We start from the raw sequence: 17649 nt of genomic DNA on the forward strand, positions 1-17649 counted from the left end.
GCTTTTTGAGTTGTGATTTTGAGTTCAAGATAATTATGAATTCAATATTGGCCAACTTTGAATTGTTGCAATTTACAAAAACAATATATTTTTTGGGAAAATTGTATATGCAAAATTGTTTTGTGAACTAGTATATGTGATAAAAAAATATGGATCTCTATATTATAATACGCTTGAGTGTGATACAAAATATGTGTATTTATGAGTTAATACTTTTGAACAGTTTTACAGGAAAATGACATCTTCTGAAACACCATCATCACAACCACCATCTCAAGAAGACTCTTCAGCTCAAAGTTTTGTTCAAACTAATGTTAGAGGAAAGACTGGTATAGCTTGGGCATATTGTACTAAAAGTCTTGATGGAAAATCCCTTTTTTGTATATAATGTCACAAATCTTTTGGTGGAGGTGGAATTCATAGGATAAAGCAACACTTGACTAGAATAGTAGGAAATGTTGAAATTTATAAGTCAGTGCCTGCAGAAATTCGTTTTCAGATGAAACAACATTTTAATGAGCGGAGCAAGAAAAGAAAAACTTCAGATGTGGCTGAAAGCAAGTCGTTTACTATGGAAGGGGTGCATTACAAGTACAAATGAACCCACAAATTGGTGCATCTAAAAAGAACGACGCTCGCATTGGTACTTATCTTTTACCCTGAACAACTCAGGGAGCTCAACCTACTTTAAAAAGTGTGATGCAAAGTAAAGAAGTGGTATAAAAATGTGATCTTGCTATTGCAAAGTGCTTTATTGATGCATATATTCCTTTTATTGTTGGAAATTCACCTTATTTTCAACCTGCAGTTGATGCTCTTTGTTGTATGGGTGCTAGATATAAGCTTCCTACTATGCATGCCCTTCGTGGTAATTTGTTAAATAAGTGGGTTGATGACGTGAAGATACAGATAGAGCAATATTGTTCAATTTGGAAGGATACAAGTTGTACTCTTATGGCAGATGAGTGAACTGGTCGTTCTAGAAGAACTCTTATCAACTTTTTAGTTTAGTTCCCCAAAAGAACTGTTTTCATAAAGTTTGTTGATGCCTCTGGTGCTTCTAAAACTGCATACACATTGTTTAAGCTTTTCAAGGAAGTAGTGTTGTATGTTGGCCAGGAAAATGTTGTTAAAATCGTTACAGATAATACTGTGAATTATGTTGTTGTTGGAAAGTTGTTGGAAAGGGAGTTTCCTAAGTTGCTTTGGCCTCCTTGTGCAACACACTGTATTAATTTGATGTTGCAAGACATGGGAAAATTAAAGGAAGTAAGTGAGGCAGTGTCACAAACTTAAAAAATTACCAAAGACATATATAATCATTATTTTGCATTATATTTGATGAGACAACAAATAGGTGGAAGAGAAATACTCCGTCCTGGTCCAACCCGCTTTGCTACTAATTTTATTGCATTGCAAAGTATTATGTCTCATAAAGATGCATTAAGAGCCATGGTAAAATCCAAAGAGTGGACAACCACAACTTATTTCAAATATGTCAAGGCAAAGGAATTTGTGGAACAAGTCTTAGACTCAAGAGTTTGGTCTAAATATGCTGACATAGTGAAAATTACAGAACCTCTTGTACATGTGTTGCGTATTGTTGATAGTGAAGATAAACCGGCTATGGGATATCTCTACCGAGTTATGTATAAAGCAAGAGAGGAGATTGAGAAGGGGTTTAGAAGAAATAAGTTGAAAATAGAGCCTTATTTGAAGATCTTGGATAGGAATGTCAATTTGCATCTGTTAACAGGGATCCCCGTGGGGATTATCTGCTCAGTGCTCTGAAGTTGGGGATTTTTTTCTCCGTGGGGACGGGGATGGAGGGAAAAGTTCCCCCAATGACACTTTGGGGCGGGGATTGGAAAAGTATCTTCCGCCCCGCGGATTCTCCGACCCCGAACATATTATTTCAATTTTATATTTTATATATTATTTAATATATAATCATATATATAATTTAACATGTTTTTTTTAAAAATAATAATATTAATGTATTAGAAAATGAAGAATCATTATTGAATGGATCATTTTTGTTTTCTTTTATTGTATAATGTGTTTTTTCACTACTCTAATTACCAAACCTTAGAAAAGTGCATCCAATACATACAATGTACATGTCATATCGTCCTTTTATTTTCTCAACTCTCTGTCTCCTCATTCATCATCTCGTAAGGGGTTATTGTTGTTTTTTGCTTATGTATTATGGCATTACATCATGGTTGTACAAGGACATGCATTGTAGCAACAAGTTCGATTGATTATTATTTTTTTATAGAAAAAAAATTAGAAACAGTCAGTACTTTTGCATATTTTTAATTCTAAAAAAAGGAAAAAAATAACAAAATATTAGTGTTACAGTTTTGATCAAAAAGTAAAGTTTTTTTTTATTTTTAAGATTTGATATCTGTGGATCTCCGTGGGGATGGGGGGGAATATTCCCCCGTGGCGGGGATTGGGGATGAGGACGAGGGGGGAAATCTGGGGGTGGGGCGAAGAGCGGGAAAGCATCCTCTGAACATTCCTTACCCCGTTGACATCCCTAATCTTGGATAACCATTGGGATACATAACTTCGCAAAAATCTTCATGCGGCTGGTTATTGGTTAAATCCATTTTGTAGATCCAATCCAGAATATGAAAAAAACAAGTCCACCACCCAAGACCTTTTGGATGTCATTGAAAAGTATGCTTATGATAGTAAGGCTTGCGATCTAAATTAACTCTTGAGATGACTTCATTCAAAAATTGTGACGGTAGTTTTGGAAAGACAACAACGGTAGAAAACCGAGATGAAATTTTGCCAGGTAAAATTATATGATAAACTTTATGCATTTTTGTACAATGTCAATATATATTTTAAAACGTTTTGTAATTTTTTCACATGCATTATTCTAGATCAATGGTGGGACACTTATGGAACCGAAACGCTTAATTTGCAAAAGTTGACTATTTAGATTTTGAGTTAAACTTGTAGTGCATCTGATTGTGAGCGAAATTGGAGTGTGTTTGAACATATTCATTCATTCAATCCTTCTCCATTAAGTCAAATTTGAATTTTGTATAAAATCAAATCCAATTAAGTCTTTCTCTAAGTGATTTAAGAATGACATAATATTTATCAAACGGATTCATATTAAAATCTTTTTTAAATAATGTACTTTTAATCAAACTTCTAATTAAACAAAAAAGAAAATAAGTATTGGGACAAAACGGTAAAGAGTCAAATAATTAGAATATGCACACCAAAATCAAATCAAAATAAGATTATGTCAGAACATCTTACGTAGCATATTGCTTACAAAAATTTAACAATCAAATCTAATAACATACCTATAACAATTCTCATATAAACGATATTTTTTTTATCACTGGTTACTTACTAGACTATGTATGTTGCACAACTTTTCAAACAACAACCATATACCTTAACTTAAGCTCTTGTTACAAGGTCTCTATTGTTCTCAGACTATATAATTGAGAGAAATGATCATAAAGGAATTAGCACTCTAAAAGGTAAAAGAATCAAATGAACTTTATTCAAATGTATTAGTTACAACCGGACAATTGTTTTATAGAGCACTGTCCTCCAACTAACTTTAGTTACAAGTCACTAATTAAGCCACCTCATAAATCAATTGTTAAAACTAAGTTTCTACACTTATACAAAATGCTTACATCAAGCATGGCCATCTTTTCAGTTATTGGTATATACAAAGATGAATTGACCTTAATAAGATCAACCAATACATTATTTAGAGATGTTTTCATTCTCCTCTTATGTGGAGTCTCAACACTATTAGACAGTCATAATTAACATTGAAAAAACAAAGTTAATATCACTCATCCAAATAAACCAATAATATGAATAAATTCTCATGAGTAGGTTTCAATTTCAATAGTGGATCCTAGTGTACATCCAATTGAACACAACTATAGCAAATATCATATCAATATCACCATGCTGGTCCCCACCAATCCATGTGGCTAAATAGTTAAATTTCTACAGAATTCTAGTTGGCTTTAGTTACTTTTCTGTGCTTTCAATAACAAAAAAACATAGGACTCATACAGTTATTATAAGTTTATAACATTCATATCCTGAACAAGATAACATTCATATCCTGAACAAGATAAGGTCGATAGAGCATGCAAATTGTACATGCATATAAAGGGCAAAAGGGTCCAAAAACGGCACTCAACCAATATTTAAGTGCTGGCCACCTGACCTTATCCCTAGTGCTAAGTCATTATGCAAAGGCTTTTATATCTGTTTCTAGTTTTTACCATAAACTCATTAAAAAATTAAAATTTATTGGTGAGAATTACACAGGAAATAAAAAATTAAAATATAGTGTGCACCAGCCGGGAATCGAACCCGGGTCTGTACCGTGGCAGGGTACTATTCTACCACTAGACCACTGGTGCTCTTGTGATAAAGTTTTCTGGTTTTATAAACTGGATGTTAAGAACTTGTTACACTTTTTATAACTTATTTTTATTTGGTAAAATCTTTGTGGGGTTTATTATTTTAAAAATAAACTTTAAACAAAATAGTGTGTTCTACTTCTCAGTAAAAGGTAAATGTTTATAGCACTTGTATACATGCATCCGAATGTGTTTCTCATTTGATTTTTACAAGAAATTTACTAACAAGTTTACTTTGAGAGTATATAAGTTTCTTCTCCAATTTGAAACTTATTAGTAAATTAGTGGAAACCTAGGTAAGCCTTGTTTTTTAAGTCTTGTTTGGAGAAGATACTAAAATACAACACAAAACTTAAAAAGTAGCTGCATATTGCAATTTGGATCCCTTCTCCAATTAGTGGAAGCCTAGGTAAAGATGCCGCATATGTGAGATTGTTTATGTCACGTGATATGGAGGTTCTTTTCTTGGAGTTATTAATGTCATTTTTCAACTTAAAATGAGATCTTAATTATGGGGCTTTGAGTTTTTAATTTAAGTTTAAGGTTTCAATTTTAATGTTGAGTTTGTTGAAGAAGATGAATGTTTCAATTTGGGGTTTATGATTTTTCTGGATTTTTTTAGGATTTAAGTTTGTTGAAGAAGGTTGAAGAATGATTAATTTCTATTAAGGGTTGGACTAAATAAATTAAGATGTTTATTTTTATGTTTTAATAATATTTAGTATCATTATTACTAATAATTATTTTTAATTTTTAATAAATAATATAATTATTTTGAAAATTAAAAAATGAATTTGAATTAATTTTAAAATGGGCATTGACACGTCAATAAACTGAGCGCCACATCATTAAAAAAAATTGAAGAGGAGACTAAAATCCAATAAAAAAAAAAGACTAAAATCGTGATTTTTAAAATAGGAGGATTAAAATTAAAAAAAAAAAACAAAATAGAAAAACCAAAATTGTATTTAAGCCAAAAAACAATTGAAATTGTAAGAACTAATATATATTCATGAAAGAAGGAATTATGTTGGAAATGAGGTCTTTAAAACAGTTTTACTTATTTTATATATGATAAAAAACATCACTTAGTTTTTTTAAACTATATTAAGAAATTATATAGTAGATTGATAAATTTATAATTTAATATCTTATTTTTCTAAAATACAAGTGGAATTATATATATCCCACCTATTAATAGAGATACAAATTTTTGTTTATGTTCATGAGCAAGGCCCAATTCAAAGGTGAGTTTGATTGATTAAACTAAGGAAATTTTGTAACCCACCCTATATATCAGAAAAGTATTCTATGCAATTTTAAAAATGTTTTTCAGTTTTCAAAAATCTATCTCTGGTCACACCTTTATTTATTAAATATTAGATTGTTTCATAGATGCATCTCCGAAAAATTGCAACTTTTACACATTAACCAGATATGCATCTCCGTAATCTATCAATCTTCAAAAAAAAAAAAATTATTTTTTGAACATAATATGTAACGCTTATGATGAGGTCTATTTACATGAGATGTGGTATATTTACATGAATTATGGCTGATAGACAATCCCGATTGAGACACGGCAGGATTGCACAACATGCATCTGTTAGGAGGGAAAAGAGTCAACCGTCATAGGCTCTTGTTACCTCTAGCCGACTGATACAGCGGCATCAGGTTCTGGGGCTCATGTATCTCCATGCCCTCTTCTCCCTCTTCCCATAGGAGGCGAGGGTCTCTTTCTCATGCATCCTTGCCTCCATCTTCCCGTAGACGACATAGTTCCCCTATTCAGGCACTCGAGGCAGCAAAGGTATCCGAGTCACCAGAGGTACCTCAAACACTAGAGGAATATGAGGCATCCTAGGCCCAAGAGACAACAACGACACCTAATGCATCCCAGGCCCATGAGACATCATCGGCCCCCGAGGCATCCATGGCCCCTGATGCATCCTAGACCTAGGAGGCCGCAGATGCACCACAGGGGTTTGGAGGAGGCAAATCAGACTTATCATTGCTGCCTCTTTACCCGGACCATGTTGCCAGACATATTTGGGACTGAGAGATAAAATTTAGTTGGATTCATTCTTTTGAACCTATGTTTGTTGTAATATTAAATTATGTTTGTTGGATTCATTCTTATTAAATTATGTATGCAGGAACATGATCAACTAAAAATCTTTAACCATGGGAAAAAGATTACTGGTCTGCCTCAGACTAATGATTCATGGTTTCAAGAAGTTTTGCAGCTATTCGGGATGCGAGACTTGTGCGAGATAAGTTATGTTGCAGTTAACCATGGTATGTTTAATGCGTTTGTGGAGATATGACACACGGAGACATTATCACTTCATCTACCACATAGTGAGATGTCTATCACACTGGATGATGTGTCATTTCTATTGCATCTTTCGATTGGGGGAAAACTTTTAGATCACGGGAAGGTTACCAAAGACGAGGAAATGGATTTGATGGTACACTATCTAGGAGTTAACGCATAGGTTGCCATGGGGGAGTTTGAATTCACCCGAGGGGCTCATGCTAGGTTTAGCTTCTTAATGAAGGTGTATACATATGAGATACTGAGAGCACAACATGTTGTTGGTGATAAAGAGCATGTAGGGCAGCAAAAAGCGTATCGTATGAGAACATACCTATTATATCTAGTTGGCACTACCATTTTTGTGGACAAGAGTACCACTTATGTGGATGTCATCTACCTATGGTACTTCGAAGACTTTGAGCGGATCTATGAGTACAACTGAAGGGCCGCTTTTTTGGTCTACTTGTACTCTAAGTTATTTGAAGGTTGTATGTGGAAGACGAAACAGGTGACAAGAAGCATCACAATACTGACGGTAACTAATGAGATACCTTAGTGATTCACACACAGGTTTCAATCACACACATCTTAAAAAAGCAAAAGCTTTTCCCCCATTTTTTTCAATCCCACTCTTGCAGACAAGTGGTTAGAAAAAGAAGAAAGCACTGGAAGTGGTTCACACACATGTCGCGTACTAAGGAACAAATAACATACAAAAAGCAGGCGGGATGGACCAACCAGCCTCTGATACCACTAATGTAACATCCTATTTCCCCAAGGCATAATTATAATTAAATCAGAGATTTTTCACAATATTTTCACATAGGATGTTACACCTCTCAAAACACACACACACACACACACACACACACACACACACACACCTGTTGACCATGTACCACTAAATTTAAATAAACATACAACACAATATTTTAATGCACACAGTTTCACTTAGGATGTTTACACGTCATCCATTCATATGATCTGTACTTGGGATGTTTATCCAACATCCAACTCATCGAATATCATGGCAGCGGATTATAATTAACACACACCAATTTAAATCCCATAATAGAACTTCATATTATAATTAAAATCATTGAATCATAAGTCTTCTCCAAATGCTTATAACACCAAAACATAAAAATACGAGATCATACAAGGCCTCTCAAAAAACTCAACATAAAACAAATAAAATTGTTCCCCAATGTTACATATATGAGCATAACCAAAACTAAACAAAGAAACTAAAATAAATAGCTCCAGGAGCTAGCTTGCACTCACAACAGCGTCTCTACTCTTGAGTACCTGTATGATGCCCATGTAAATGTAACTTTCAAACAGAAGGGATGAGAAACCACAATTAATAATAACAAACATATATTGCAAGGTAGGATAATAACACATAACATATTCTACACAATCTCAATCATAATATATTAATTCCATTCTCACACCTAACCCACCAATGAATCACAACTCAACAAATATAACTCAACGAACGTACATATAACTCGTTATGTGATCCAACCCGACTATGTATCTCCATGCATATGCATGTGGTACCACCAACTTAATCTTTGGTTCACTCTGGAATCGGATCCCCTTTTCTGAACCCCTGAGCCCCCTCTTCTGAGATCCAAGTCCCCTCTTTAAGCTTGGGACAAGCCACTGATCCCCTCTTTTGAACTCATCGAACGTACATATAACTCGTTATGCGATCCAACCCGACTATTATTTATTATGAAATGTGATATACTAGTAAACTTAAAATGTGATACCACTACAGTATATATGCCATTTTGTTACTTATCAATTATCATATATCAATTATTATATATCTATTGTCATCTCTATCAAAAACAAATGTGATGCTACAGTAACAAATTATTACTACCTCTGTCCTTAAATATAAGATCCCGTAGATAAAATTACATTAATTAAAAAAATAGTTAGAGTATTAAATTTATTGACTATTTGTACAATTTTATAAATTTATCCTCAAGAGAGAGAAATAATTGATTTTCATACATATGTATTTATTATTTATTACACAAAAATTTGTGATATAATTAGGGGTGTGTTTGGAAAAAAATAATTAATTCATTTTAAAAGTTGAAGAGAGTCTTATAGAAAAGAACAAGAAAAAAACTCAAGAGGGTCTTATAATTAGAAACAATATATACATATGAACGGAAAGCTACGATATATATATATATATATATATATATATATATATATATATATATATATATATATATATATATATATATATATATATATATATGGGGTTTGCTAACGTAGACCCACTTGATTTTATGAAGGTCTATTTTAGCAACATGCACCTTAAGATGCATTTAACTATTTTTTAGTTAAAGTTTGCTTAAACACACCTTCATAAAATTAAGTGGGTGTATTTTAGCGAACGCCTATGGGGTTTGCTAAAATACATCCACTTATTTTTATGAAGGTGTGTTTTAGCAACATGCACCTTAAGGTGCATATAACTACTTTTGTAGTTAATGTTTGCTAAAGTAGACCTTAATAAAAACAAGTGGGTCTACGTTAGCAAATTCATATATATATATATATATATATATATATATATATATATATATATATATATATATATATATATATATATATATATATATATATGAAAAGTAACGACATGCACGGGCCATCATACGAATATTGGTATGGACGACCAATTTTATCACCCTAGCCTGATCCGACTATTCAGCTTATGCCTTGCCCGAGTATTAAGTCGAGTATAATTAGCTGGTAGTTGCGGAGCCAACATATAGTCCAGGGTTGGACCGACTATTCAGCTTATGCCTTGGTCGGGTATGATGCCGGATATAATTAGCTGGTAGCTGTGGAGCCGAGGTAAAGTCCAGGGCAGGATAGGTAAGCGTGAAGCCGGGTATGGGGCCGGTGACCGAGGTACTTGGTATGAAACCAGACTTGTGAAGAGCGAGAGTTGTAATTGACTCTTTTGATTATGATATGAACGTTACAAAGATTTATTACTTGTGATTATAACATCGACAAATGTTATAGTGTCATAAGGATGCAGAAGGGCACATCTTTAATGAGGCAATGAAGATTCGTGTAAAGCCTATATAAAGGAAAACGCAAGAAGGAGAAAGGCGTCTAAAAAACAAACAAAACTAACAGACAATTCCCATACTTTTGAGGCTCTCCTTGCCCTTATCAGATAAATTAACCTTTTAGTGTTTTTAGCTATACACAGACCACCATATATATATATATATATATATATATATATATATATATATATATATATATATATATATATATATATATATATATATATATATATATATATATATATGCATTAAACCACATAAAATTAACACCAATAAAATCAGCACAATACCGATTTCTCCTAAAACATAGAATTTTTCAAAATCATCATTCTTATTGGAGGTTAAGGGCTCCTCTTCCATACTCCACATGGATAAGCTCTTTTTATTAAAAGTTATTATCTCCCCTTACTTTAGATTTCTCTTACAATTTCTTCCAATCTTCTCCAATGGGTGCTCTTCTATGCCCTGGTCTTCTCTCTCCCCTTGTCTCTTTTCACCTTTTTTCCACGTACCGTTTAACTCATCCTTCTAATTCTCTTTTTACACTAAAAATATAATATCTTAATTATGATGTTCCTACTTTACTCTTAATCTTCCCCCAAATCCCCACCTTGCCATCAATATCTCTACAACTTCTATTTTCTCTTTATCTATTTATTTTATTATTTAATATAATAACTCAATATTTCACCAAACATCACTATTTTTTTCCTATTTTATTTTAATAATTAAAAATAATTATTAAATTAATTATCTCTAATTATTCTACACCACTCAATTTCATTATTAAAAAGAAATAACTATTAAATATAATTATTTTTACTAATTTTAATCATTCTACCAACTTGCTCATATTCTCACTACACCCAACTACACACCTCATACACAAATAAAATCACCATTTATGTAATTAAAATACATACTTCGTACTAAATAATTAAATAAAACATAAATAATTTGATTAAGTAAATTAACCAAATTTTGAAGTGTTACAGTCTGCCCCTCCCACTATGAAACACATAGATATGGATGCTATGTTTGATGATTATTTTAATCATCTGGTACCAGAGAGGGCGCAAAGTACCATAACTTTATATATGTCATTTTTTGCATATCCTTTGTATTGTCGAATTCATCATAGTATACTTTTTGACTATTTCATCTGAGAATCACTTAAAAATACTTAGAATCTACTATCTCCAAGAGATACATCTCCGAATATTTTTTGTTGCAAGACGGAGATATATCTCTGAATGCTTTCTAATGATACATCTCATAAAATAATCTAACATTTAACAAATAAGTGCATTTGAAAATATATCTCTAAAAACCAAATAACATTTTTAGAATTAGATAGAGTACTTTTCAAGTAGATAGTGTGAGATAAGAAATTCCCATTAAATTTCTCAACTTTTCTTCTTTAAACCCTTAGATGTTTGGGTCAGAGCGGCACTAAATTGAGAGTATATACTCTTATATTGCATACTCTATCAAATTCTTTAAGCAAATGTTAACATATATTTTAAGGGCATATATCACTAAAACTTCAAATAAAACTAATATTTTTATAGTCTTTATATTCAATTCTTAAAGTTAAAACCTTCAACAATTGTTCTTTCAACTCAAATTCACTAGAAATTCACTAGCAAGACCAAATCATTTATCTCTTCATTTAACTTCTCTGACAAAACTTCTCTATTTTCTAGTCTGACAATGGTCCATACCTACTACTTCCTCATCATCTTTGTAAGACCGAACCCTCACTGACACTGAGGCCCCATCATAACTTCACATGCTTATTACTACATTTCCCTATTAGGAGTAACTTACAACGTCATGTAAAAGACTCAAAGTCTATAACTTCATCCTCTTTCATTGACCAAACAACAAACCATAATAAATAACAACAATAATAATAATAATACAAATTGATTAGTGTACAAAGAAACAAACCAAACCAAATGAATAATGTACAATTAAAAACCATGATCATAATAAATTCATCATCATTTAAGGAATAATCACACGACTACATTCCGAGGACGATTTCTGTTGCCCCCCTTGACAAAAAAAGAAAACATGAGGACACCTAAACAAACAATTATCAACTAAACTCACATTAGCAGAATCTTGTTTAAGCACCAACAAAGGACGAGGTATCCCTCCCAACAAATAGTTCCCCCCTAACAACAGCCTCCCAAACGGAGCCACTCCGGTTCCAGGAAAAACCGTCTTTAATGCAAACTGAACCGGTATCAAACCGGTGAACCGGTTATTCTCCAAAGACAGAGAAGATAGCCTAGGCAAAAAAGCTAGAAACGAAGGTAAAAAGCCTTGAAGCTGATTGTTACTCAAATCAACTGCTATGAGTTCGCTTTGTAGTGACTGTGTTACTGTTCCGAATGATGGAGCTTCAATGGAGGAAAACTCGTTGAATGAAAGTGTTAACTGTTGTAAAGATGGAAGCTGGAAGAATATAGAAGGTACATAGCCGTTGATTTTGTTGGAGGTGAAATCAAGTACTTGTAAATACATCAAGTTCTTGAAGGCTTCTGAGGCTAAACCACCGCTTATGTTGTTGTTCCGGATTGAAATCTGAACTAAAGAAACCGGGAAGGAAAATGGGTTGTCGGAGAAGCCATTGTCACTGAGATCCATGTGGTAGAGGTTCACCAAAGAGCTCAAATCAGTGATTTTTCCGGTGAGCTTGTTGCGTTGAAGTTCGAGCCTGGTTAAGCTTTTAAGATTGTTGAAACTCGAAGGGATGGTTCCTTGGAGATTGTTGTTGTCGAGGTAAAGCTCTTGGAGGTTTACAAGAGATGTTCCGATGGAGGATGGTATTTCCCCGGTGAACGAGTTGGATGATAGACTGAGTCGACTCAGACGAGTTAAGTTTGAGAGAGAATCTGGAATGGAACCTGTGAAGTAGTTGTTTGATAAATCGAGAGTTTCGAGATAGGGGAGATTTCCCCAAGCGATGGAAGAGAGTGAACCGGAGTAACCAGCTTGGTCGAGGCTGAGTTCGGTGACTCGACTCAGCTGTGAAACGACGACGTCGCATCTGAATCCGCAGGTGAATTTCTCGCTGAAGAGATTTTCGCATGGGTCGTAGGTGAAGTCCCAGGTACTCACGCATGAGCCTGGGTTCAGTGAATTAAGGTTTATGTTGTGTTTGAGTTGTTTTAGAGCTTCTGTGTCTTCCCAATGCGTTTTTGATTCTGTTGCCGAAAAAACTAAAAAGAATGAAAATAGAAACAATTTTAGAGAACTCATTTTTGATTTTGAATTGAAATGACTCGACAGAGAAATGTGTTTGAAACAGGAATTTTAAGAAGGGTGTGGTTGTTGTTGGTGTTGTTGCAGAGAGACAGTGAATCTGGATCGTTGAATGTGGAACCAGATGAAAAGTGATTTTTTGATGAGTGGTTTCACGGGTTATCTTATGAATCTTTTTTAGATTTTTTTTGAGATAGAAGAAAAGGATAATGATAAGCTTTATTTATTGCTTGGGTCATTGGTGTATAGTGGTTTAACGACACGTGTTGTATTTATAAATTGACATGTGTAATGGGAGTTGATTGAGAAAGGAAAATGAAAATGAAGTTATGTTTTGTTTTTTGTATAGCTGTATTTTTAGGTTTTTGTATATTGTTTGGTGGCCAACGGTTATGTAGGCTTCTTGGCCAACATTCTTAATTTTTTTTACAGAGAATAAGTTTTTTAAATAGGTTAGATTTTGATACGCTATTTTTATAAATAGTTTTTTATTCTCAACAAATTACAATATACTTTTTTTTTTTGATAAGCCAGTATATTTTATATTGATTATTTATGAATTTTTAAAAAAAAAAAATTAGAAATAAATTCTAATCATGGTTTTTTCTTTATTTTTTACTCCATTTTTCTCTCATTTTCTCTAGGGTTAAATGAGGATGTCCAAACATTAGAGGGAGAGAGTTAGAGAAGGGGAGGTATACAAGAAGAAGAGAGAGGCTTAAATGTGGGGCAACATCCAAAAATATCTTACGATCCAGCAAAGACCGTGGAGCATATTGCATGGTAGGGCAAGAGAAGTGGCTCAAGGAGGATGGAAGTATGGAAAAGATATAGGAGTTTCACATTTAGGGGATGAAGGATAAATTTTGCAACAACTAGTTCACCATGATGAAAGAAACAAATCAGCAGCTAGAAGAGTTGATATGATGGAAGACCGAGGGAGTTAATCGAGTGGGTGAGGTGCGGTGACAAGAGACAGATAACTACATTAAATTATGAAAATCATGAGCTACAATGTAATGAAGTTAGGGGGTGTGATAAAAATGAAAGAGGTTGTCAATCTGATTCGAAAACACAATTTAGACGTGATCAGCATTCAGGAAACAAAGCTGGTAAAAGAAGAAGGGGGTGTGATAAAAATGAAAGAGGTTGTCAATCTGATTCGAAAACACAATTTAGACGTGATCAACATTCAAGAAACAAAGCTGGTAAAGGAAGAAGGGGTGTGATAAAAATGAAAGAGGTTGTCAATCTGATTCGAAAACACAATTTAGACGTGATCAGCATTCAAGAAACAAAGCTGGTAAAGGAAGAAGGGGGTGTGATAAAAATGAAAGAGGTTGTCAATCTGATTCGAAAACACAATTTAGACGTGATCAGCATTCAAGAAACAAAGCTGGTAAAGGAAGAAGGGAAAGTTGGTGAGTATTAATGGGAGAGTGTGGGGGGGGGGGGGGACTGCTAATGGTATGTAATTCGAAAAAAATTTGTAGCAAAAAATATGATTACAAAGGAACACTTCCAGTGTGTGGAAGGATGTTTGAGTCAAGAAGGGATTCAGGTCCACTTAGTGAATGTATATTATTAGTACCATGGTTTTAGGATTGACAACAATTTTGCTAAAATATGGTTCATGATAGATGCTGGGTAAGATGTCATAACATCTTAATCAAGCTGATACAGCAGAATGTGAAGATTGCCATGAAGATAAATATTCTGACAGATGTTGTGACATACTGAACAAGAACATCAGTACATGTTGTTTTAAATGTTGACATATTTGATTTGATTTTGTGATATCTCTTTTGGATATATCTAAATGATTTATGCAGGTCAAGAAGATTTAATTAAGAATAAGTGAATCAAATCTCCAACAGAATTAAAGTTTCTAAAATTGGATGTTGAGACACTTTAGGAAACTTGAAGATTTGTTCCAAGATGCAAAGAGATCTTTCTGCAGATTTGTTGCAGGTCTCAGCTCGTGGATCAAGTAATATTTGGGTAAAGGTTTCGAAGCCCAAGGATTGCTGGAGAGTATTTAAAGAGAACTCTAGACCTAATGTAACTAAGTCTTTCACAATTATAAAATTAGGCGAAGTTAGAAGTATTAGGTTTTGAGAGTATCTTATGTTTAAGTCACCCATGTATCTTTTGATACCATGTGGTAAACTGATTGTTACTTGACTAGTCGTCAAGTTAGTGTTCTCACTCTTAAAGTTTTTAAGCATGGAATTGAGTATTGTTCTTGGTTGAATCTTTTAGGCAATACCAAGTATTGTTCTTAGTTATGGTTCTTGACTAAGTATTGTTTATTGGAAGTGTAATCTTCTGTTTTATTTTGTCACTGTGATTGTGACTTGTTTTGAAACAGTAAATGAGATTGATACTATTTTTATCACCGCGGTGATTGGAAGTGAGATGTGATTTCTCATATCTAGATGATGATTTCTAGGTAGAAGTTGCATGTGGTAGTGATTAGGAGAGAAGTTGTAAATCGTGACTGTTTAGGCTTTAAACTAATATTATTATAGTGGATTTCCTTCTTGGCTTGGTAGCCTCCGGAGTAGGCGATGTTGCATCGAACTAGGTTAACAATCTGTTGTATTATTTACCATTCTGCAATTAAATCCTGCATGATTTCCTTATTGGTCAAAGTGTGTTCTGTCAACAGATGATGTCAAGACATCTGTCCTGACATTGTGATTTGTGTTGAGTGATGTTTATCATTCTGTAACTTATGTCTGCATGATTACAGTATGGTTTGATTGATTCTGTTTTGTTCTGTCTGTTGATAGATGTTGTAACATCTTTCTTGACATCATGTTTTGATGTTGGGACATTAGCAATGACATGTGTTGTAAGTGCCATAATTTTATATATACTCCATGTGATGGTATGGAAAGAGGAGATTGTGGAGGAAGTTGTTAGATTTGTTAAGAATGAATCCCAGTGCGAGGTGGTGTTTGATGGGAGAATTTAACTCAATTAGAGAAGATCAGGAGTAGAAATGAGTAAGTGTGTTCACTAGAAGAATTGAGATGATTGAGTTTGACAATTTCATATTGGATGCAGAGATAATTGACTTACCGCTTTCCGGTAGGAGGTTCACTTGGTTAAAATTAGATGCATCTTCCATGAACCAAATTGATAGATTCTTGATTTTAGAAAATTGGATCCAATAGTGGCCGTCATGTATACATGTGTGCATGGTAAAGGGCTTGTGCGATCATTGCCCAATTATTCTAAGTGAGTAAGTAATGAATTGGAGTTTGAAACTTTTCCGCATGTTAAAATGTTGGAGAGATTTGGAGGAGTGCCACAAGTTTGTGGAAGAAAAATGGAGGTCGTGTGATGTTCAAGGATGGGGAACATATGTTCTAAAAGAGAAAATAAAGCTGATTAAAATCATCTAAAAGAGTCGAGTACGAGTCATATGGCTAATTTGGACGGGGAAATAGAGGCGGCTAAAAAGGATGTGAAAAACTTGGAAATAAAAGGGGAAAATTCAGTTTTGACATCATATGAGATAAAATATAAACAAAAGGTTGCGTCAACCTTAGTCAATCTTTCAAGACTAAAAGCTAGTATTTTATGGAAAAATTTGCGTGTGAAGTGACTAAAGGAAGGCGCTGTAAATACGAATTTTTTCATTGATGTATAGCTAATTGCAGGAAAATAAATGAGATCAATGGCATTGAGGACGAAGATAAAATAGTTAATGTGGTTCAATAAATTAAGCAAGGAATTTTTGAACACTATTCGGGGCTGTTTGTGAACTCGATGGTAAATAGATCTGAGTTGAAGGATTTTGAGTTTAACGATAATGGAGAAGAAGATAATAATAATAATCTTATTGCAGATTTCTTAGAGGAGAAAATTAGGGGTGTAGTTTGGGGATGCGAAGGCTCGATGAGTCCAGGATTGGACGAACTAAATTTTGGATTGATTAAATAATTCTAAGAATCGGTCACAGAGTATTTTAAGAGGTTCATTTCAGAGTTCCATGTAAATGGGCTGGTTCTTCGAAGGGGCTAATAGTTCGTTTATATCTCTTATTCCAAAAAAAAAATCTAGTAAAGATAATTGAGTGTCGGCCTATATCCTTGATTAGCTGCATGTATAAAGTGTTAAGCTAATATTCTAGAAAATAGATTGAAAAAGGTGGTGCATAAAGTTATTTCAGACATTAAATTTGCATTGTTGAAGGGGAGTCAAATGGTAGATAGTGTTCTAATAAAAATGAGTTGGTTGATGATGCCAAGAGAAGGAAGAAGAAGGCTCTGCTATTCAAAGTGGACTTTGAGAAAGCATATGATTTAAGAGATTAGAAATATCTAGATTATGTGATTGAGAGAATGGAATTTAAAGAAAAATGGAGGGGCTAAATCATGGTGCTGATGTTTTTAGAATGTTCAATTGCTAAAATAATCTAGTCAAACTGAGGAGTGAGTGATCTCAGTACCTTCTCAACAATAACTTCAGAGAGCGTTTATCCACAAGCCTTCATCTC

General features: G+C 33.7%; 2 protein-coding genes and 1 non-coding gene across 3 annotated transcripts; 1 reads left to right on the plus strand and 2 right to left on the minus strand.

Moving 5' to 3' along the window:
- The first annotated feature begins 235 nt into the window (after positions 1 to 235).
- LOC131649981 (uncharacterized) lies at positions 236 to 1791 on the plus strand. The gene is made up of 4 exons (XM_058919724.1): positions 236 to 329; positions 809 to 957; positions 1039 to 1228; positions 1358 to 1791. Exons 1-4 carry the CDS (start codon positions 236 to 238, stop codon positions 1789 to 1791), a joined length of 867 nt encoding a protein of 288 aa, XP_058775707.1.
- A 2568-nt stretch (positions 1792 to 4359) lies between these two features.
- Positions 4360 to 4430, minus strand: TRNAG-GCC (transfer RNA glycine (anticodon GCC)). The gene has a single exon. It is a non-coding gene; the product is annotated as a tRNA-Gly (tRNA).
- Positions 4431 to 11849: 7419 nt separating this feature from the next.
- On the minus strand, positions 11850 to 13331 carry LOC131652050 (receptor-like protein 53). The gene has a single exon (XM_058921825.1). It carries the CDS (start codon positions 13134 to 13136, stop codon positions 11874 to 11876), a length of 1263 nt encoding a protein of 420 aa, XP_058777808.1. The 5' UTR covers positions 13137 to 13331; the 3' UTR covers positions 11850 to 11873.
- Positions 13332 to 17649: the final 4318 nt, after the last annotated feature.

The sequence above is a fragment of the Vicia villosa genome, linkage group LG2 (genome assembly GCF_029867415.1).
Source record: "Vicia villosa cultivar HV-30 ecotype Madison, WI linkage group LG2, Vvil1.0, whole genome shotgun sequence".
Lineage (NCBI taxonomy): Eukaryota > Viridiplantae > Streptophyta > Magnoliopsida > Fabales > Fabaceae > Vicia > Vicia villosa.